Here is a 22,219-nt window from a genome sequence, read left to right on the forward strand (position 1 = left end):
TCCCCTGTGGATAGTTCTGAAAGTGTGAAGCAGAGGAATGACGTGTTTTACCTGCAACCTGAGCGCTCCTGTGTTCCGAACAGCCCCATGTGGTACTCCACATTCCCAATAGACCCTGGGACCCTGGACACCATGTTAACACGTATTCTCATGGTGAGGGAGGTACACGAAGAACTTGCCAAAGCCAAATCAGAAGACTCTGATGTTGAGTTATCAGATTAAAGTGGACGTGGGGTTCCTATTTTCATACACGTGGGTATGCACCAAACTGTGAATGCATCCAGCTTTGGAAAACGATGTACAAGTACAAGTCCTCTTGACTTGATTACAAGATAATGGAAAACAGATGACTCGTGAACCACAGTGTGGATGTACAAATGAAAATTGAAGGAAAGAATATGAACCAAGAAATGTTGTTCTTTGGCAGTGATATAGTTCTTAGACATCTTCAGAATGACTAACCAATTTCTCTGAGTGGTGCATAATCTTATTTTGTTTGGGAATAACAAATTGTGGAATATTTTTAAGGAAAACTGTTGTATAAAACTCTACCATAGTAACCTTAGACCTTAGAGAGGTAGCTTTGGAGTAAGACCTTGGCTGCAGTAGGCTACTTAGGCAAGCCCTATGTGCACGTCAGGGGAGAAGTCAGTGCAGAGCTAAGAGTGACATCAGATGAGGACCGTGGGACCCAGACTTGAAGACCCAATAAAAATACTCAACTTTTTTTTTTAAAAGGTAGAGAGTGAAGTGGTCTTGATTTTGATTTTCACTGCCAAGCCAATTCTGTGAAGGATAGAAGCCTCTGGTGCTTTTGCCATAGGCCCCTCACATCAGGGAAAAAGGCCTTCACTGCTGTTCACAGAGTAATATGTCCCTTTCACTTTCTGGGTCTAGCCTTCTCAGCTGTGGGTCTGGCTGTGGGTAAATTGAGGTAAAGGGGCTGATACTCCACAAACTGATTATGCACACAGAAAATCTGTGGAGCCCATTAGACCCCAAGTGTCTTGAAATGTTTGTAGAAAACCCACTAAAATGCCCACTTCTCTGGGTGTCAGCCTTTATTGCTGCTGTCTCATAGCATGAGCTGTGGTACACAGAAATGGGGGTTCTCCTTTTGTTTTCATTTTATCCCCAAATGGCAGCTTTTCTCCCATTGTTTTATCTTCCTATTTCCCAAATCTTCTTATTTGTCTTTTGCACCAGTTTCTGGAGGCCCTTGTCATTTCAAAAAGAAAAGTCTCTCTCACTCTGGCAAACCTGTGGATGATTCCACAAGGACACAGTATTACTTAGTTATCAGAATTATGGTAGAAAAGGTCCTAGTACGTTCCTATAAAGCATTTGGAAGATGACCTTGTTGTCCTAAGAAACTTGAAAATAGGGATTCTGGGGTCAGGATACAAAGACATGGACTGTCTTGCATATCCACAGCAGGGCTTCTAGCATTATTCCAAACTCTAGCTGTTTTACTAGTTCTATGAGGACTGCAAGTCATAGGTGTGTTTGGCATATCAGTCCATCTCCCTCATCTCCATTCGCAGTTTCTTCCCCCTCAAATTTTGACTCAAAGCTTTTCTGATGTTGGCCAGTCACAGAATTTCTTTAGCTGAGGTTAATTTGACCCTGTAATAGAAATGAGAAGAGTCCAAAAACCCTCTTAGTAATTTTAACCTTGGAAAACTTTTCAATCTGTCCCATTTTTTTTAGATGGGCGTAGCAGGTGTTTTGGTTTTTTTAAATAAATGGAAGTCATTTAAGTAAAATAAAAATTTTAAAGTAGGCCTTTTGGCGTTGTGTACTTGATGGTTCTGTCCCTCTGCCTGTAACAAATTTCATTTTGGTTACCAGGAACTGTGTGAAAGAAGTAAATCTGCCCCAATTCTGTATGATTAATTCCATCTGTGTTTGTCATTTCTGACTGGAAAACTTCTTACTTCCAGATCTTGTTTGATATGGAGGAAAAACAACTGGATTGTCTGATAAGTCTGCCAATAAACTATCCAGAAACATCAGGTGTAATAGCCCCCACTATACAAATTTTATGGTTTGTATAAACACTAACATTTCCCCTTCTGTAGTTGTATCAAGAACAAATATTGTTGGCATAGTAGATACATTGTTATAAAACACCAGAGAGAAAAAGAAATCTGTATCTTTTAACTGAGAACAGCCAATACCCAGGTAAATGACTGTATCAGGACTTCAATTGCATGTTAGTCCGCAGAGTTGTCCAGATCCTAAATTCGTAAAAGAAAATTTTGATTAATTATTGGTCATTCTTCATAAGCGTAGCTGTTGATATGTGTGTCAGACTATTTGCTTTTTAAAATTTTATTAAAATTATGTAAAATTGCATTTTTATTTCCAGGGGAGAAAACATCAAACAAACGAGAGAAACATCTAAATTATCCTTCCCGTTCTTTTTTGTTTTTTAACCACTTTGGGTTTTCCCCTTGCAGAAACCACAGAAATATTCCCTTAGAATAAAATAGTATATTTGTATTTGATGGGTGAGTTATTCCTTTTCTTTGTCTTGAACGAATTTTAAATATTTTTTTCTGTTTAGCCTTATTGGTATGAGCCAACAGATGGTATATTACAAAGAAAGAGCAGTTTTCAGGAAATAAATTATTTGGTGTTTACTTAAGTCCAGTAAACAGACTGTTTCATTGCAAAGTCTTTTCACTTGTTGTCTTTTTCCATCAAAAGACTTGTGCCTGTTTTTAGTTAACTATATGCAAAGCCTTGATAGCCAGTAATCCCAGATTTCACATATATATTTCATTTCAGGCAAACTTTTTTGAGATTTACAAAGCTTGCTTGCATCACTTTACCTTGAGTGATTTTGAACTTGAGAGACTGGAATAAAGAATATGTACTCATTCTTAAGTGTGTATATATATATACATGTGTATATATATACTCATTCTTAAGTGTGTATACATATATATATATATGTATATATATTTATCTTGGAAATGTCAGACTAACTTGCATTTTCCTTAGATTCTTGCTCTGCCTTGGTATTGTACAAACACCTTCAAATTCCATACGGACTGTTTCTATCTGCTGCCTTTTGGCATCCCTAATTTTATAAAACAGGAGTTTTCCAAAAAGTCTACAGTAAAATGAATTTCTGTATATTAATCCCAGTTTTCTACTAGAAATTAGAATTTAATTTTACATGCAGATAAAAAGGTTCCCTATGGTACTGAGTTGAAATTTTAGGGAAGAATTAAGCACTGATTCCCCCAGTTCTTCCTATGTGCTACCACTGTTGAAAAAAATAATCACTGAGAGGCATTGTTAACAGAGTAGGAAGAGCTGAGGCTTTGGAGCCTAGTCTTTTCACTTACTGGTTGTATAGCTTTAAGTAAATTACTTTTGTGTGCCTCAGTTTACTTATAAAGTGGGAATAATAATAACTCTTTTATAAGTTTGGCTCATGGTAGGCTTTCAGATGTTATGGATTTCTTATTATAATATGCAGATTGCTAGGCATGTATAGCAAGATTTAAAATTGATGTTAATCCCCTTCCTGCAGCCTGAATTTTCACTATTTCGGTGCTTCAGGTTCTGCAAAACAATTCCCTATATGATTTGAGTCAAATATTTGTTATAACTAAATACTATGTACAGTCATAAGTTCGTCACTCATGTGCCTATATGCATACGAATAGTAATCAACATCACAAAAATCCATTGATATACTTACTACATTGCAAAGAAGATATATGTGGTATACCTTTTTTCAATCAGAGAAACTCCTAATGAAATTTCGTTTACTTGATAATGGTTATATAGCATCACTTGGGAGCAAGACAGCTGTATAGTATACGTCTCCCCACTTCTTCCTTCAGTAACAGAAACCCTGTTCCCTCACATTTTAGCTAGGCAGTAGTTTCATTGGTAAGAGACAGTATTTTCCAGGATACCTTGCAACTGGAACATGGGACTGAGTTTTGACCAGTGGGATAGAAACAGTAGTTTACAACTACCAGGCCACATCCTTAAAAGGAAAGGGCTTGCCTTCATCTTGTAATTGCCTCTTTTCCACGGGCCAGAATGTGTGTGTGCTCATGGCAAACTTGTTTCATCTATGTGGGAAAGGGCAGAATATTCAAAAGCACATTAAACTTCATAAGGCAGAGCCACGTATCTCCTGAACTGCCTGCTAGCTCAGTCCTTCACATAAGAAAGAAACCTTTTGGGTCACCTGGGTGGCTCAGTCAGTTAAGCCTTAGATTCTTGGTTTCGGCTCAGGTCATGATCTCACTGTTGGTGAGGTTGAGCCCTGTGTCAGGCTCTGCGCTGACGTCACAGAGCCTGCTTGGGATTTTCTCTCTCCCTCTCTCTGCCCCTCCCCCACTTACATGCACACTTTCTCAAAATAAAAAAACATTTAAAAAGAAATAAGATACCTTCCATCTTATTCAGTCATTGTTATTTGGTCTCTAGTAAAGTTTGGTTACCAAACTGGTATCCTAACTAAGACTTACTATGCCCAGTATCCTGTTACTGCTTAACATAGAACTAGAAATTCTGATTTAGACTATAAGGAAAGAAAAAGAGAATATCAGTATTGGGAAGAGAAATAAAACTCATTTTTACTTTATCTTATTTATATTTATAAGGTTATCTCTACATCCAAAACGAGGCTTGAACTCATGATCCTGAGATCGAGAGTTGGATGCTTCACCAACTGAGCCAGCTAGGGCATCCCTGAAACTCATTATTTTTAAGTCGTATTTTCAGAGGTTCAGGTGCATGTGTGTATTACAAAAAACACTAGAGCAGCAGCCAGTTAGATAATGTAATTAAAAGGAAAAGATACTATTCACAGTAGCAGTGAAAGCTGTAAAGTATTTAGTAATTAAGTAATATACAAATATCCTGTGTTTGTTTTAGTAGGTGGTGTTGGTAAACTGGCTTTTTACATGGAGAAAAACAGGATACCTAACTCGGATCATGTCCAAAGATGGTCTCTCAATGGACTAAAGGTCTTAAATGTGAAAGGTAATATTATAAAATTAATAGAAATATGGAGAATAATGTGATCTGGGGGACAGAAAGAGCTTCTCAAATAAACTCCAAAGCAGAAACTATATGGAGAAAAGTTAGATATTAATTCTATATCAAAATTAAAGATGTTTGTCAATAAAAGATGACAAATAACAGGCTTAGGGAAGATACAGGTTTTCCCTCTATCTGAAAGTAAGTGTTCCTATGAAACCTTTAGTAAACCAAAATGGTGTAGAATGGAGAAGCAATTACCATTAATTTGTAATGGAAAATTTTTTAATACTCCCAGACCCCAAAATAACCTCTCTTAGGTTGTCCTGACATTTCAGGGCACATCTTGCTAACAGATACAGAAAATAAATCAAGATAAAGCACCGATGCTCACAGACACATCCAAAGCTATGGAGACTTAGATGGTTGATGCTGAGCCACTGAGTGTGCTCCTGGGAAAGGAGCTTGGCAGGCCACTCTCATTCCTTGGGATGCGCACTGCCTCTGTAAGGGCTAGCTGTAAAATAAACTCAACACTGTTTCCGCATTGTGCCTTTTTTTGTAAGAGTGCGAATCCTCTTCTGATATCTTTCGGTTAGCAAAAACACGTGCTAATGTAAGTCTTTTGTAAAAATAAAGTGGCCTAACAAACCTTCAAAAAGCAGGAATCCGTATACACAAAACTACCCAATGATACATATTTAGAATATACCCCAGAGTGCTGAATTGTAAAGAAATCTGAACAAAGAATAACAAATACTTCATAGAAGAAAAACCTAAAGGGTAACAAGTATATGAAGAAATGTTCAGACTCATTAGTAATCATGGAGTTTCTCTTTAGACCTATCAATTCATGTCCTTGAGACTCGACAGATTGGAAAAATGGATAATGTCAAGTGTACTGTTGTTGGGATTTAAAAACCCTTACATATTGCAAGAATAAATGAACTGTACAGTTGACCCTTGAATGATGCAGGCATTAGGGCAATTATCTCTGCACAGTTGAAAATCCAAGTTGGAAATCCAAGTAGAAGTTTTAACTCTCCAGAAACTTCACTACTAGTAGCCTACTGTTGATATAAAAAGCCTTACTGTTAATATAAAAAGTTGATTAAACACATATTTTGCATGTTTTATGTATTATATGCTGTGTTACAATAAAGTAAGGTAGAAAAAAGAAAATGTTATTAAGAGAATCATGAGGAAGAGAAAATACATTTACAGCCCTGTACTACCAAAAAATCCATGTATATGTGGACCTGTGTAGTTCAAACCCATGTTTTTTTTGAGGGTCAACTGTATATCCATTCTGGAAAGCAATCTTAAACATCAAGTTAAGAAGGTTTTGATAGCTTTTACTAAAAAATCTCCCCTCCATCCATTAAATAAAAGATTGTTATCAAATGCATTTTTTGTGTCTATATAATCATATACTTTGTATCCTTAGTGAAATACGTTGATGGATTTTTCTGATATCAAACCATCCTTGCATTCCTTAATGAAATCTTAATTGTTCATGTATTTTATATATATACTATTGGATTAGATATATAACCCTTACCAAGGACATTCCTTTTTATTCCTAGTTTGCCATGAATTTTTCTTTCAATTATAAAGAAGTGTTGAACTTGTCAAATGCTTTTTTTGACATTTATTGTAATAGTCATTTTTTTTTGCCTTTATTAATGTTATGAAACACATCGATTTTCTTATGATCAGTGGTTTTGCATTCCCTGGATAAACCCTTATTAGTTTAAAAATATGTACATACCTTTGGGTTTGGGTAACTAGTATTTTATTTTTGTATTTGTACTCACGGTGAAATACTTTTTTTTTTTTTCTTGAATTGTCAACTGACTTTGGAATCACCGTTAGACTAGACTCAAAAAGAGTGAGCAAGTTTTATTCCTTTTCCATTGTGTGGAATGTATAGAAAATTTCTGTTATTGAAAGTATACTCAAACTGTAAAAATTACTATTCTTATTAATTTTTTTATCCCTCAAAGGGGAGGTCTTTGCCATTTTAATTCACTTAATGATCACTGTTCTATTCAAATTTTTGATGTCAATTTGGATTTTTATATCTTATGTTTTCTCTGCAATTTTCTAGTTCTCTGTAATTTTCATAAGTTTCATCTATATGTTCAGCTTTATTAACATGGTTTGTAATTTTTCCCTTCTTCCATTCTGTATTTGCTATCTAAGGGTCTTTTCAAAGAACCTTTTTTTTTTTTTTTTGTCAGACTTGTCTTTTCTACTTATTTCTGGTTTTATTACCATTTTTATTACCATTGTTTTTGTTTTTTAGTTCATTCTTTAAATTGTTGAATGATTGCTTCCTTCATTATTAATCATTCTTATTGCTAAAAATGATTTCATGAAAATGATTTCAAATCAATTTTTCCTTCTTAGTTCTTTAGTGGTGTTCCCACCTTCAGACAAGATTTTATCATTAGTCTGTTTGTAGGTGTTTTCTCATTTCTGTTTTTAACCTAAGCATTATCCACCCTCCCTTTCCTTGCCTGAAATTTTGTCAGTTTTCAGGCTGTTTTTGAAAAGGTACTCTAATATCCATTTTTCTTGATTAATTTCTCTTTCTTATCAGTATATAATCCCTAACCCTTCTTTTTTGCGTTGAATTCTGTCACTATAAATATTGATCCCCTACCTTTCCTTTAGTTAATGTTTGCTTGGTAGTATTTTCCCATCATTTTTGCCCCATGTTGTTAGATATTTTATAAAGAATTTATAGTCGTCTTTTTTACTCTCTTGTTTATATCAGTATAGACTCATGGATTCCTATTTTATTCATTAGGTTATAATCAGATGCTCTCTTTATTTGTTTTAAAATAGATTTAACCGGTGGAAGCCTCTTCTGGCTGGCTCCTATGTCCTTCTGATATGTCCCCATCATTTTTTCAGCATTTACTTAGTCAAAACAAGATGTTCCAAGATGATTGTGTACTTCCCTGCCATAATCTTGGAATCAGTAGTGGAACCTAATGCCTTAGCACTTGGTGCTCATTGCTACTAAGGAAAATTTTCTTTTCCTATGAATCAGTCAATCCATAAACAAATACATATAACTACGTACAACTATCCATCTACCTGTTTAGCCTGTGAGTTCTTACCAATTCTTCCAATTTCAATTCAAAACATTGGGGTTCTTTCTAGCCTTTTCCCTTTAAATATTCATAAACCCTTTTACAGAACAGTGAAAAATCTGGTTCCCATTATTCTCAGTATATGTACTTAATTTCCGAATCACTTATTTGTACAATGTAATCAGTCTCGTTACCATTCCAGCCAGTGACCACCTCATTTGCTCTGCAGTAGGGCTGCTTCACGGTGGCACCCCTCACCATTGTACCTGGGCTCCAGGCACACCAATTACTCCATGCGTTTACTTTCTCAAATGCTGGTGTGTCTGCAGGGGGAGCAGGTGAAGATGGCAAAGAGGGGTGGGAGTCTGTCTTCAGTTAAGTTTAAAATGTTTATATTCATTTTAACTACTGCTTTTAGAACTTATTTCTGATGTTGCTTTTCCTTTCATCATGATAAGTGTACTCTTGAATCCTCATCCCATATTTCACTCATCCCCCACCAACCTCACCTCTGATAACCATTAGTTTGTTCTCTATAGTCGAGAGTCTGTTTCTTGATTTGTCTCTTTATTTCCTTTGCTTGTTTGTTTCTTAAGTTCCACATATCAGATCATATGATATTTGTCTTTCTTTGACTTATTTTGCTTAGCATTATACTCTCTGCATCTATCCATGTTGTTGCCAGTGGCAAGATTTTATTCCTTTTTATGGCTGAATAATATTCTATTCTTCTATTAGTGGATACTTGGGCTGCTTCTGTAGTTTGGCTATTGTAAATACTGTAATAAGCATAGGAGTATGTGCATCCCTTGGAATTAGTGCTTTTGTATTTTTTAGATAAATACCCAGTAGTGCTATCACGGGATTGTAGGGTAGTTGTATTTTTAATTTGAGGAACCTCCATACTGTTTTCCACACTGGCTGCCCAGTTTGCATTCCTACCAACAGTGCAGTGCACGAGGGTTCCTTTTTCTCTACATCCAACACTTGTTGTTTCTTGTGTTTTTGATTTTAACCATTCTAACAGGTGTGAGGTGATACCTTATTATAGTTTTGATTTGCATTTCTCTGATGATGAATGGTATTGAGCATCTTTTCAGGTGTCTGTTGGCCACCTGTATGTCTTTTTTTGAGAAATGTCTGTTCGTGTCTTCTGCCTAGTTTTTAATTGGATTATTTGTGTTTGGGGTGGTGGTGTGTCAATTGTTTATAGATTTTGGATACTAACCCTTTATTGCATACATCATTTGCAAATGTCTTCTCCCACTTAGTAGGTTACCTTTTAGTTTTGTTTACTTCACTGTGCACAAACTTTTTATGTAATCCTAATAGTTAATTTTTGTTTTTATTTCCCTTGCCTCAGGAGACATATATCTAGAAAAATGTTGCTACAGACAGTGTCAGAGAAATTACTACCTGTGCTCTGTTCAAGGATTTTTATGGTTTCAGATCTCACATTTAGGTCTTTGATCCATTGTTGGGTATTTTTGTGTATGATAAAAGTGGTCCAGTTTCATTCTTTTGCATGTTTCTGTCTAGTTTTCCTAACACCATTTGTTGAAGAGACTGTCTTTCTCATTGAATATTCATTCTTCATTTGTCGAGGATGAATTCACTATATAATTGTGGGTTCATTTCTGGGGTTTCTACTCAGTCGATATGTGTGTTTATTTTTAATCAGTACAATACTGTTTTAATTAGTACCACTTTGTAATATAACTTGAAATCTGGAATTGTGATACCGACAGTTTTGTCTTTCTTTTTCTTTTCAACATTGCTTTGGCTATTCGAGATATCATGGTTCCATACAAATTTTAGTACTGTTTCTTCTAGTTCTGTGAAAAATGCTGTTGGTATTTTTGATATGGATCACATTAAATCTGTAGATAGCTTTGGGTAGTGTAGAAATTTTAACAATATTTGTTCTTCCATTCCATGAACATGGAATTTCTTTCCATTTCTTTGCGTCGTCTTAAATTTCTTTCATCAGTATTTTATAGTTTTCAGAGTACAGGCCTTTCCCCTCTTTGGTTAAGTTTATTCTAAGATACTATATTGTTTCTGGTGCAGTTGAAAATGGGATGGTTTTGGGGCACCTGGGTGGCTCAGTCAGTTAAGCTTCTGACTTCGACTCAGGTCATGATCATCATGGCTTGTGAGTTCGAGCCCCCACATCAGACCCTGTGCTGACAGCTCGGAGCCTGGAGCCTACTTCGGAATCTGTCTCTGTCTCTCTGCCCCTCCTCTGCTCACACACTGTCTTTCTCTCAAATATAAATAAACATTAAAAAATATTTTTTTTAAATGGGATAGCTTTTTTAATTTCTCCTTTTGCTGCTTCATGATTAGTTTTTTGGTGGAGTCTTTAGGTTTTTCTATATATAGTATCTTGTCATCTGCAAATATAGTTTTACTTCTTCCTTACCAATTTAGATGCCTTTTATTTTTTTATGTTGTTGAATTGCTATGGCTGGGACATCCATTACTGTTTAATAAAAGTGGACATCTTTCTCTTTTTCCTGACCTTAGGAGAAAACCTCTCAGTATTTCACCATTGAGTATATAATGTTGGCTGTGTGTTTTTCATACAAAGGCTTTTATTATGTTGAAGTATGTTCCCTCTAGACATACTTTGCAGAGGTTGTTTTAATCATGAATGGATGTTGTACTTTGTTGAATGCTTTTTCTGCAGGTGTTGAAATCAGAGTTTTTACCCTCTCTCTTATTGATAAAGTTATGTTGATTGATTTGCAAATATTGAAACACCCTTGCATTCTGGGAATAAATCCCACCGGATTGTGGTGTGTTTTGTTTTTCATGTGTTATTGGATTCAGTTTGCTAATATTTTGTTGAGGAGTTTTGCATTTATATTCATGAGATAGTTTGGCCTATAGTTCTCTTTTTGTGGTGTCTTCATCTGGTTTTGGTATCAGGGTGATACTGGCCTCAAAGAATGAATTTGTCTGTTTTCTTTCCTCTTCTATTTTTTTGGAATAATTTGAGAAGAATAGGTATTAACTCTTCTTTATGTGTTTGGTAGAATTTGCCTCTGAAGCCATATGGTCCTGGACTTTTGTTTCGGGGAGTGTTTTGATTACCGATTCAGTTTTGCTGCTGGTAATTGATCTATTCAAAATTTCTGTTTCCTCCTGCTGTTCAGTTTTGGTTGGTTATATGTTTCTAGGAATTTATCCATTTCTTCTAAGTTGATTTTCTGTTTGGATGTTGTGTCCATCAATGTAGTTTGGTGGTAAAGTCCCCTACTATTATTGCTATCAATTATTTCCTTTATGTTTGTTATTAACTCTTTCATGTATGTGGGTTCTCCCATGTTGGGTACGTAAATATTTACAATTATTATATCTTCTTGTTGGATTGTCTCCTTTATTGTTATATAGTGTCCTTGTTTGTCTCTTGTTACAGTCTTTGTTTGTTTATTTTGAGAGAAAGAGAACACACGGGAGGAGCAGAGAAAGAGGGAGCGAGAATCCCAGGCAGGCTCCACACTGTCAGCAGAATCCAGTATGGAAATCGAACTCACAAACCATGAGGTCATGACCTGAGCTGAAATCAAGAGTCTGACCTACTGAACCACCCAGGTGCTCCACAGTCTTTGTTTTAAAGTCTGTTTTGTCCAATATAAATACTGCTACTTCAGCTTTCTTTTGACATCCATTTGTATGATAAATATTTCTCCCGTCTTCTCACTTTCAATCTGTAGATGTCTTTCAGTTGGAAATGAGTGTCTTGTAGGCAGCATATAGATGGGTCTTGTTTCTTGATCCACTCTGTTACCCTGTGTCTTTTAAAAATTTTTTTTTAATGTTCATTTATTTTTAAGGGAGAGAGAGAAACAACAAGCAGGGAAGGGGCAGAGACAGATGGAGACACACAGAATTGAAAGCAGGCTCCAAGCTCTGAGCTGTCAGCACAGAGCCTGATGCAGGGCTTGAACTCATGAGCCATGAGATCATGACCTGAGCTGAAGTCGGTCGCTCAACTAACGGAGCCACCCAGGCACCCCTATCCTGTGTCTTTTGATTGAAGCATTTAGTCCATTTATAATCAGTAATTATTGATATGTATTTATTGCCATTTTGTCACTTGTTTTGTGGTTGTTTCTAGAGATTTTTTCTGAACCTTCTCTTTCTGTCTTGGTTTGTTGGCTTTCTTTAATGATACATTTGGATTTCTTTGATTCTTTGCATATCTATTACTGATTTTTTTATTTGTGGTTACCATTAGGTTTGTATAAAACATCTTCTGCGTAAAACAATCTGTATTAAGTTGATGGTCACTTAGGTTTGAACCTAGTCTTTATTCCTCTCCTCCCCGTTTTTTATGTATATGTTGCTATATTTTACATCTTTTTATGAATCCCTTGAGTGATTTTTACAGAAATACTTGTTTTTACTGTTTTTCTGATTTTTGTACTTTTCATACTGTCCCTCAGGGTATTTCCTTTGCACTCACAGTCCCCTTTAGTTTTTGTCTGAGAAACTCTTTCTGTCTCCTTCTATTTTGAATGATAACCTTGCTGGATAGAGTATTATTGGCTGCAGATTTTTCCCTTTCAGAACTTTGAATATGTTATAACACTCCCTTCTGGCCTGCAAAGTTTTTTCTGAAAGATCTGCTGAGTGTCTTCTGTGGTTTCCCTTGTATGTAACTGCCTTCTTTTGCTGCTTTGAAAGTTTCTTTAGAACTTTTCTTTTTCTATTTTTAATTACTATGTTTCTTGGTGTGGACCTCCTTAGGTTGAATTTGTGGGGGGATCTCTGTGCCTCCTGGATCTGGATGTTTCCTTCCTCAGATTAGGGATGTTTTCAGCTATTACTTTTTCAAATAAATTTTCTGCCCCCTTTTCTCTGTCTTCTTCTGAGATCCCTATAATGTGAATGTTACTACACTTGATGGTATCACTGAATTCCCTTAGGCTGTTTTCAATTTGCATAATTTTATTTCCTTTGCTCAGCTTGGTTACTTTCCATTACTCTGTTTTCCAGGTTGTTAATTCATTCCTCTGCTTCATCTATCCTGCTATTTATTCCATCAAGTGTATTTTAAGTTTCATTTATTGTGTTCTTGATCTCTGCATGGTTCTTTTTTTTTTTTTTTCTACCTTTATTTTTTGAGAGAGCATGAGCAGGGGAGGGGCAGAGAGGGAGGGAGACACAGATTCCGAAGCAGGCTCCAGGCTCTGAGCTGTCAGCACAGAGCCCGACGCGGGGCTCGAACCCACAGACCGTGAGATCATGACGTGAACTAAAGTCAGATGGTTAACCGACTGAGCCACCAGGTGCCCCCTGCATGGTTCTTTTTTATCTCTGTGTTAAGGGTTTCATTGATGTCATTCACTCTTGTTAAATGAGTATCTTTATGATCATTACTTTAAATTCTCCATCAGGCATATTACTTACATCCATTTTGCTTAGGTCTCTTGCTGTGGTTTGGTCCTGTTCTATCATTTAGGGCATATTTTTCTGTCTCCACATTTTGTCTAACTTTCTGTGTCTGTTTCTGTTAGGAAAGTCAGCTACTTCTCTTCCTTTTAACAAGAATAGCCTTATGAAGAAGGGGTCCTTCAGTGCCCTGCAGTGCCGTGTCCCCTGTTCCCCAGGGCCTGGCACTTCAAGGAGTGTCTTCTATGTGTGTTGTATCTTCTCTGTGGTTTTGTCTTAGCCTCTTCTTTCTTCAGTCCAGCTGTCTGCAGAGGCTTTCTTTGCCTATTGTGGGCAGTGTTTGGTCCCCAGTAGAGATGGAACACATTTTAACAGTGTGTGTAGTGGTCTGCTTGGGAAGTGAGACCTGACCTTCCCCCCGCCTCAGCTGCCACCTCCAGAACTGAGGTCCCGTAAAACATGAGTCAAGAGATGTGTTGGCAGGGTTTACACTGACCTTTTGGGGTGCGGCCCACAACTCCACGACTTAAAGCGGATGAGTGGGAAGGATGAGTCCACAGAAGTGAGGAGGGGTGGAGGGTGTTGGTGCAGGTGATTTAGGTAACAAGTGTCAGAGCCAGAACCCTGCTGTTTGGGTTTTTTATACTTGGGGGTGGAGTAGGGAAATGGTACCTGTCAGCTCCTTTGTTCCTAGAGCCATCTTCCTGGTTGTCCCTGTCTTTCCAGGTCATGCTCTAGGATGAGCAAATTATTCATCTCTCAGCTGCCTCTGGTGCTTTTCAAACTACCGATTCCTTGCTGTATCTGCACTGGCTGTGTGGTTTCTTGGGGATGGGGGTTAGGGGGGTGAATTCTGCTTCCTAATGCCCTCCAGGTTCTCCTAGAGCAGAGCCTGCAGAATTTAAAAATTCCAGGCTTTAAATCCAGCTGGTTTGTGAGTTGTTACTCACAAAATTCTGCCCCCCTTGCTTTCAAAGGCAGGTATTACGAGGTATACATCTTCCCTGTTCATGGGCTCCCAGGTGTGAAAGTCTGTTTTTTGCCCTTCTCCACACCACCGGCTCCGTTCCCACTGTGGACCACATCTTGACCCTTCCTACCTTCTTCGGGTGTGGTCTCTTCTCTACCTTTAGTGGAATTTGTTCTGCCAATCTGCAGATCGTTTTCTGGGTTATTTATGTTGATGTATTATGTATCTGTGAGACAAGGTAAGCTTAGAGTCCTCCTACTCTGTCATCTTCCCAGCCAAGCTAGTTCTGCTATTATTTCAGTTTCTACTTACTGTATTTTTTCCCTCTTGCTTTTCATTGAGTAGCAATGGAAATTTTTCTTCTACCTGCTTAAAAGTAATAATACATGCCACGGGCACCTGGCTGGCTTTGTTGAGGGAGCATGCGACTCTTGATGTCAGATTGTGAGTTCAAGCCCCACGTGTTGGGTGTAGAGGTTACTAAAAAATAAAAAGTGGTAATACATTCCAGTTTTTTTTTCAATTTTACTCAATAGTAATCATTTGTTTACCCCAGTTGGTTTAACTGCCATCTAAGTCTTCCTGATAAGACATTATACTCTTATGTTCTTGGTCTTCCTAACCATACCATGTTGGTATTCTTTGGAATTTTGGTTTTGTATTGTTGATATACTTCATTTTGTTTTCCACTGGCCCTAGCTGTTTCAGATTACAAACTTTGCCAGAATATTTTATTTGCTCGCCACTACTTCCTATATCTCTTCTCATGTCTAAATTTATTTTTTGTATTTGACCACTTCCAAGAATATTTTTTAAATGGATCTTTTGTGAAAATAATTTTGAAGGTTTATATTCCTGAGAATTTTTGTAAACTCTACCCCCAACGTGGGGCTCAGCCTCAACAACCCCAAGATCAAGAGTCACATGCTCCACCAACTGAGTGAGCCATGTGCTCCGAGAATATTTTTTTTTCTTTAAATGTTTATTTATTTTTGAGAGAGAGCGAGCCCATGAGCAGGGGAGGGGCAGAGAAGGAGGGAGACACAGAATCCGAAGCAGGCTCCAAGCTCTGAACTGTCCGCACAGAGCCCGACGTGGGACTCGAACTCACAAACCGCGAGACCATGACCTGAGCTGAAGCCAGACGCTTAACCAACTGAGCCACCCAAGTGTCCCAGCCGAGAATATTTTTTATTACATTCTCAAATGAGTTTTTCTTGATATAAATTTTGAGCTCAAAGTTCTTTTTCTTCAGCATTTTGGAAATGTGATTCTTTGTCTCTCACATAAGGATACTGTTAAGAAACCTGATGTCAGTCTGATTCTTCTCCCTTTGTAATCGATCTGTTTCTCTTCTGGGAGCTTTCAGAATTTTTGCTTTTCTTAGATGGTCTTTAAAACCATCTCTCGCTGTCTTGCTACAGTGTTTCTGGTTTCAGTACGTTTCCCCTACTTATCCATGAGTTCTTTGATCTTTCTTTAATTCTGGTCTTACTACATCGAATATTTCCTTTTCTACCTCTCCCATTTCCTTCTAGGACTCCCAGTTACTCACATGTCGGCACTTCTGTTCTGCCCCTGGACTGCTGTCTTTTTCCTTTCCTGCTTTCTGGTGGTAAAGATCCTCAGGATGCTGATTTGTTTTGACCTGTATCTGTCACTCTATCCCATTCATTATATTTTTCATCCTGGGTATTTCCCTGTACTTCCTGTTCCTGTTTCACATTGCTAATGTTTCCCTGTACATTTATTTTGCTTTATTTTTAGTTCTCGACTAATGTGTGTATTTAGTTTGCTCTTTGGGGCTGAGGGTTGTACACCCCAGGCAGCATCTGGTTATTTTGGCCAATGAGCTCATGTTTCTAAAGAGCACCAGCTCCTGTCTAGTAACATTTATTGATGAAAGGCCAAGGCCAGGCTCTATGCTGTCCATCCCAGTGAGATTAAGAAGGGGAAGGTAATAACCTCCAGACACCTCAAAGGCTCTATTAACTGCTTTACCAGTAGTTGCTTCAGATCCTTAGGAAGCAGCAGCAACTTCCTAGTTGTCATCTTCCAGTCTTGGGGCATTGGAGAGGGAAGGGTATTTTAATCTCAAGAGCAGCCCAGCCAAGCCCTTTTCATCTCAGCAGAGCTTACGGCCCTGCCCTGACAGTGTCCCGCTGACACCAGTGAATTGACTGATTATTCCATGTGCAGCAAAGGGTAGACTTCTCACTTATGGCCTACCTCCCAGTTTATGATGACCTTCAGTCTCCTAGGCATACTTCCAGGATTTGGGGGTGGTTTGTTGCTGGGTTTGGTGGTGGTTCCTCAGATTTATGCCATCTCCTAAGGTGTATTATTTTGGGGGGAGAGGAGCCAGTAGCCTATGCCACTTTATCATCTTAATAAGGACCAAAGCCCCTATTATATCTTTACTGTTTGCTTTTTCAGTGTTTCAGTGTTGTATTTTACGTGTCTCTCTTACACAGTTTTACAAATATATCCAATCTGTTAACTTCAGTTTGGAAGTGGTGGTGGTGGTGACGGCAGTGGTGGTTTTAATGTCTAATCTGACAACTTTTGCCCATTAAGTGGTCACATTTTTAAGAAACTGCTTTCTCCCCCTTCATTCCTGTACGGTTTCACTGATTGAAGTATTTTTTTCTTCCCTTGTCTGGTACAGATGTTACATATGCCAGTTACTAATTGTTAATGGTGTCCTCAATATTTATAACATGAATACTTGACTTGAATCCAGGACCTTAGCTTACTGGAAGGACCTTAGCTTACTTTAATTTCAATCATCATTTGACCCCCCCACCCCCCACCCCAATCTTATTTTGTTGTTCATATTTTAACTCCTTCTCTTTATTCTCCTAAGTAATACCTCTGGGAGCTTAGTAGGCCATGTTTCCCTGGAGTGTCAGCTCAGTTCAGCAGTGACAAGATCTGCCATCTTTTCCCTTGTTCAGCTGACATTTTCCTTTGAGAAGCCACATCTCCCACATCTCTAGGATGGATCACCCTTTTAGACTGTGCTCACCACAGGCATGCTCTGAAGTGCGTATCAGCCACTGTGCTAAGGAGTAGAGACAAGACGATGAGTAAGGGGACACCGGTGCTTTGGTAATGCTGAATATTTCCTGTACTCAACTGGAAATATGCCTAACAGGACAGCAGCATTGGTTTCTGGGTTTTGTCCTTTTTTCAGTGGGAAGAGTAGGGGATGAAAAATTCATCATCTCGGAGATAAAAGCATATCGTTCAGTGAGCTGTGGCTGAGGTAAGATGTAGAAATGAGCCCCACACCCCAAAACAGGACAAGTCCAGAAGGCCAGTAAGTGATCAAGTCCTGGTCTCCTGCCCACTTTCTCCTCCTGTGTAGCCTGACCTGCAGCCCTGAGGAAACCTGTATCCCTGGCCTGAAGCGATTCAAGCTTTTGCTTCTGTGATTACCTCCAACCTTCAGGATGGGACAGCTGCCGCTCCTCTTCAGCGTTGCACTAGATACGCACTTCCAGACCAGTGGTGCTCACAGTGTGCCCCCGGATCTGCAGCGTAGTGTCTCCTGGGAACTTAGTAGAAAGGTACATCCTCCTGTGCCAGACCTCCATCAGAAAGTCCACAGTTGATCCCCCACAGTCTGGCATCAGGCCTCCCAGGCTTTTGATCCAGCCCACAGACTTCTGCGAGGCCCGAGTTCTAATTCTGTCATTTATTGTATGTGGACCGAGTTATTTCTTGCTATGCCTCAGTTTCTGTATCTGTGAAAACAGCCAATTCTGCTCATGCCCAGGGGGTTTTTGTGCGCAGGGCCTTGGGTAGAGTATGAGCTCCATTGTCCTCTCCCCTCCCCTTCCTGGGAGAGAGACTGTACACCAGCCCTCCTCCTACCCTACGTGCTGTGCAAGCTGCTCCATGAACACTGCACTGTGTTCTGGGGCATGAGGCCACCCCTATTGCTTTGAAAATCCAAAAGGGAAGCACAGGGGCCCAGAAATCTAAAGTCCACACCCTGGGCGTTAGGACACTCTGAATTCCTTGCTTGGTTCAGAGGGTGGGGTGAAGGTGGAGGAATGAGTCATTTTTGTGTTAACAGAAGGTTGGAGAAGAGGACAGAAAACCCCCTCCCTGAAAGCCAGGGTGGGGAGCAGCTGGCCAGCAGAGGCCGGGAGCCTGCACCAGTGGCCAGGCAGCGGCTGAGGCAGAATCTCAGCACCATCAGCCACACACACTGATGCCAAGGCCCACAACTTCCTTACTGGAGGCTATCGCATCCCAGGGATGCATAGGTGGCTGGACCCATGGTACAGGTCAGCAGTGTAGCACAAAGCAGCACACCCAGCAGGTACACATACAATTAAATAGCATGTTTAATCATCTCACAACAGACAGTAGTGCAGTAGTGTAAACTAAGTTTCTTTTCAAAAAGTCACTCCCCCAAAGCTCCCATTCCCCAACACCCAGGATGACCATGGCTGAGGAACCAGTGACAGGGCCAGAGGGATTCAGGAAGTCTCTGCTCCAAGGAGCTAAAAGTCTGTCCAGGTAGCCTCACAAGTAGCCGAGAGCCCTATGAGGAGTTGATGTGCGCACATTCTGACACACACACACACACACACACACACACACACGCAAGGGACACACAAGACAGACACAGAGGAGACCGCCATGGGGCAGTCGCACACATGCGCTCATGCCATCACATTCCAGTCAGCGTGTGACTGTCTCCTGCGGGCAGGGCATGGGGGCCTGAGTCCTGAAGCAGCAGGTCAGGAGGAAGGAAAGGGTCTGTGGCCAGCCCAGCTGTCTGACAGATGGCCCAGCAGCCAGAGGGGCCCCTCCATTCCGGAAACAGCCAGTCCTCCCCTAATCTCAGGCTGGACATGGGCATCAGTGGTGAGGACAGGGGGTTCCACTTTCTCTGGACCTAGCGAAAAGATAACGGCTCTGTCCCAAAGAAGAAAACAAAGAATGTGCCCACAGGCAGGCTCTCGGAGCAGGAGGCTGGTGGTGCTTGTTCTACAGCCAGGACTTGCTGTGTGGGTGCCCTGGGAGCAGCAACACTGCCAACAGGGAACTGGAGAGGCAGCTGGGAGCTGGCTGGACGGCCCTTGGAGCAGAGGAGGGGTTTGCGAAAAAGGAGGCCCTGAGGTGAGGACATTTGGGGGGAGGGGGGGCGGCTACCAGAAGGGCTTTAAAGAGGAAACCTCTTCGTTCACAGCTTCATTCAGGGTTCCCGGAGAGAGTCTCTGGATTCAGGTGCCAGCAGCTCTGGTTGAGGGTATTAGGGTGGAATGACCAGCAGATGCTGGGAGAACAGCTGCCCACGGACATGGGAGGTATGAGAACCAGCCTGGCAATGCTCTGGACTCGCACTGCCCACCCCTACCCTGAGGAAGCAGACCAAGTAGCTACAAGATCTCCTCTCGTGGGCTCCTGGCCTTAAGTGGGGTCTGCCCGTTGGGCACGGAGCCATTCTGACCATGCAGGAGTTTGCCCTTCTCTCGGTCTGGCCACGTGAAGATGGCATCATCACTGTCCAGCTCCGACTCAGAGCGCATCAGGCTGCTGCTCAGCATTGGGCCTTTCTGTTTGATGCCTGCGAGAGAGAGGAGAATCCAGGCTCAGGAGCACGAAACCTTCCTCGGCCTCAGCCACACCCTGTACCCTTCTCCCAGCCTGAAGAGGAACAGAGGGACAGGAGAAATAACAGAACTGGGTTGCAATGTGGATTCCTTGTCTCCAGTATCTATTAGCTTTGGTTAACAGTGCCACCTAATGACCCATTCTCCTCTTGTTGAAATGTGCAATGTTTTATCACCTCCCTTTATGAACAGGATGGAGCTCCCACAGGAGGCAGGAAAGCACGACAAATGAGAACTCAGCTCTAGAGGACAAACTTTTCACCATACCCCGGCTCAGCATGGATGGTAAAGGGCTTGCCCGAGTTCCTGACATCGAGTGAGTACGCAACCTCGCTCCCCACAGATGTTTGCTCTGGTTCCACTGCGTGGGTGCTAGAAGCAGAGAGCCTGACTGGAGTACCAGGGACTCCCAGAGACAGTCCCAGGCCATCAGCGCATCAGAACACACAAACAAGGACCCATAAGAAGCACCTAAGTTCAGAAAGGATGCCTGAGATTCTGCAAGCCATTGCAGTCACCTTCACTACCTATCGCTGTGGCTGCAGAAACCACACCAAAAAAACAAAAAGCCACAGGATGAGGCGTGGGAAGTGCCAACAGAAAACCCCACGTGGTAGTGTTCTGGGCCCTACACCACCCACCCTGGAGCTGACCTACCTCCTTTTTGAAAAAGGTGACCAGACAGGTGAGGTATGTTTGAAACCCCATATCCAATAGTCACTCTCCATTCCCCCTGGTCCCACCCAGATCCCCCAAAACACTGAAGTAATGTCCTGAGATGCCTTCTCAGCCATTCTGCCCCTTCTTGGCCAGGAAAGCTGATACCAGTGTCCCAGGCTTCTCCAGTGTGGCGGGAACAGTGGGCCAACATAAGAACGAAGCCCAGGGGAGGCTCAACCCCTTCCCCTCTGTGCCTGTGAAGCCTTCCCTCCCATGCCCACATGAAGCTTCCCTTCTTCCCCAAAGCCCTCCTTCCTCCACAGCTACAGAGGACAGGAGCGGGAGAGGGAGACATGCACCCAGCACCACACCAGACAGCACTCACCCAGGACCTTCCAACACTCACTCCTACTCTGCCTGGAGAACTGAGCGATCTCACCCACTAAACAGTACAAGCTGGGCCTGGACAGGAGCTTCTGCAGCCACACTCCTCAGAACAGCCACAACTGGAAAGAATTCAACTGCCTGTCAACAGTACACCTGCCAGATGTATTAATACAGTGGAAATTACACAGCAGGAAATGGACAAACTACTGCTCTGCCTGACAGCACATCGGGAAGTCATAAGTGTAATGGTGAATGGAAAGGGCTAAATACAGTGATTCCCTTTATATAAACTAAAATATCAGAAGTACGTTGGCAGGAGGAAGAGGATGACGGGAAAGAAAGGGAGCTGATTATATGGGCACGTTCACTTGCAGGAAACCCATCCAGCTGTCCGTTGGGCTGAACCACAAAAAACTACCATTTTTATGGGTTCAAAAAAGTCACACACTATTAATTTCGTATGGTTCAATCTAATATGCTTCAAAAGAAAGCTTTGGAAAATCAATAGAATAGCAAAAACAAACCCAAAACCACAGTCACTGAACGGAAAGCAGGTCTCCTGAGGCTTGACTTGGGAGCTCACCCAGGCGGGTGCACCGGCTCCCCAGGCAGCCCTCATCAGAGCTCAGCCCGGTTCCCAGCAAACAGGGTCTCTGTCAGCGCGCTTCCACGTGCATTACCTTTCTTCGCAAGGGGCCTGTTAAATCCACGCTTCAACCTATCAGCTTCCGTGCCTTACGTTGACAGGCTTGAATCCCCTTCTCCCCCACCTGCTAGTGGCTCTGCTCTGCGGTGCACCCACTAATCTGCTGAGTCCACAACTGATCTGCTGGCCAGAGCCAGAAGACCAAGCACAAGGGGGCTCTCACCTGTCCCTCAGCTACACACTGCCCACAGAGAAGGGCCTCCTGACTCTCCTCTTTCTCCTCCTGGTGACCCAGATGCAACTGGGCTCTCCCTTGCTGCCCCCCCTTCACTGGATGTCTGCCCCTCCTGCCCATTTTGCCTCTTAAACGCAGCACTTCCTGGTGCTATCACCCAGCCCT

At 41.0% G+C, this 22,219-nt stretch overlaps 2 protein-coding genes across 7 annotated transcripts in view; one reads left to right on the plus strand and one right to left on the minus strand.

Moving 5' to 3' along the window:
• ZMYM4 (zinc finger MYM-type containing 4) overlaps window positions 1-2,510 on the plus strand; it is a 148,461-nt gene extending 145,951 nt beyond the window's left edge. For all 4 annotated transcript variants that reach the window (XM_032594254.1, XM_032594255.1, XM_030325241.1 and 1 more), the window contains one exon: window positions 15-2,510. In XM_032594254.1, coding sequence (XP_032450145.1) covers window positions 15-222 — 208 coding nt within the window. In that variant the 3' untranslated portion in view covers window positions 223-2,510. The remainder of the gene's footprint in view (window positions 1-14) is intronic.
• Window positions 2,511-18,833: 16,323 nt separating this feature from the next.
• Window positions 18,834-22,219, minus strand: part of KIAA0319L (KIAA0319 like) — a 95,504-nt gene continuing 92,118 nt past the window's right edge. For all 3 annotated transcript variants that reach the window (XM_032594256.1, XM_030323783.2, XM_032594257.1), the window contains one exon: window positions 18,834-20,080. In XM_032594256.1, coding sequence (XP_032450147.1) covers window positions 19,893-20,080 — 188 coding nt within the window. In that variant the 3' untranslated portion in view covers window positions 18,834-19,892. The remainder of the gene's footprint in view (window positions 20,081-22,219) is intronic.

This window comes from Lynx canadensis, chromosome C1 (genome assembly GCF_007474595.2).
Source record: "Lynx canadensis isolate LIC74 chromosome C1, mLynCan4.pri.v2, whole genome shotgun sequence".
Lineage (NCBI taxonomy): Eukaryota > Metazoa > Chordata > Mammalia > Carnivora > Felidae > Lynx > Lynx canadensis.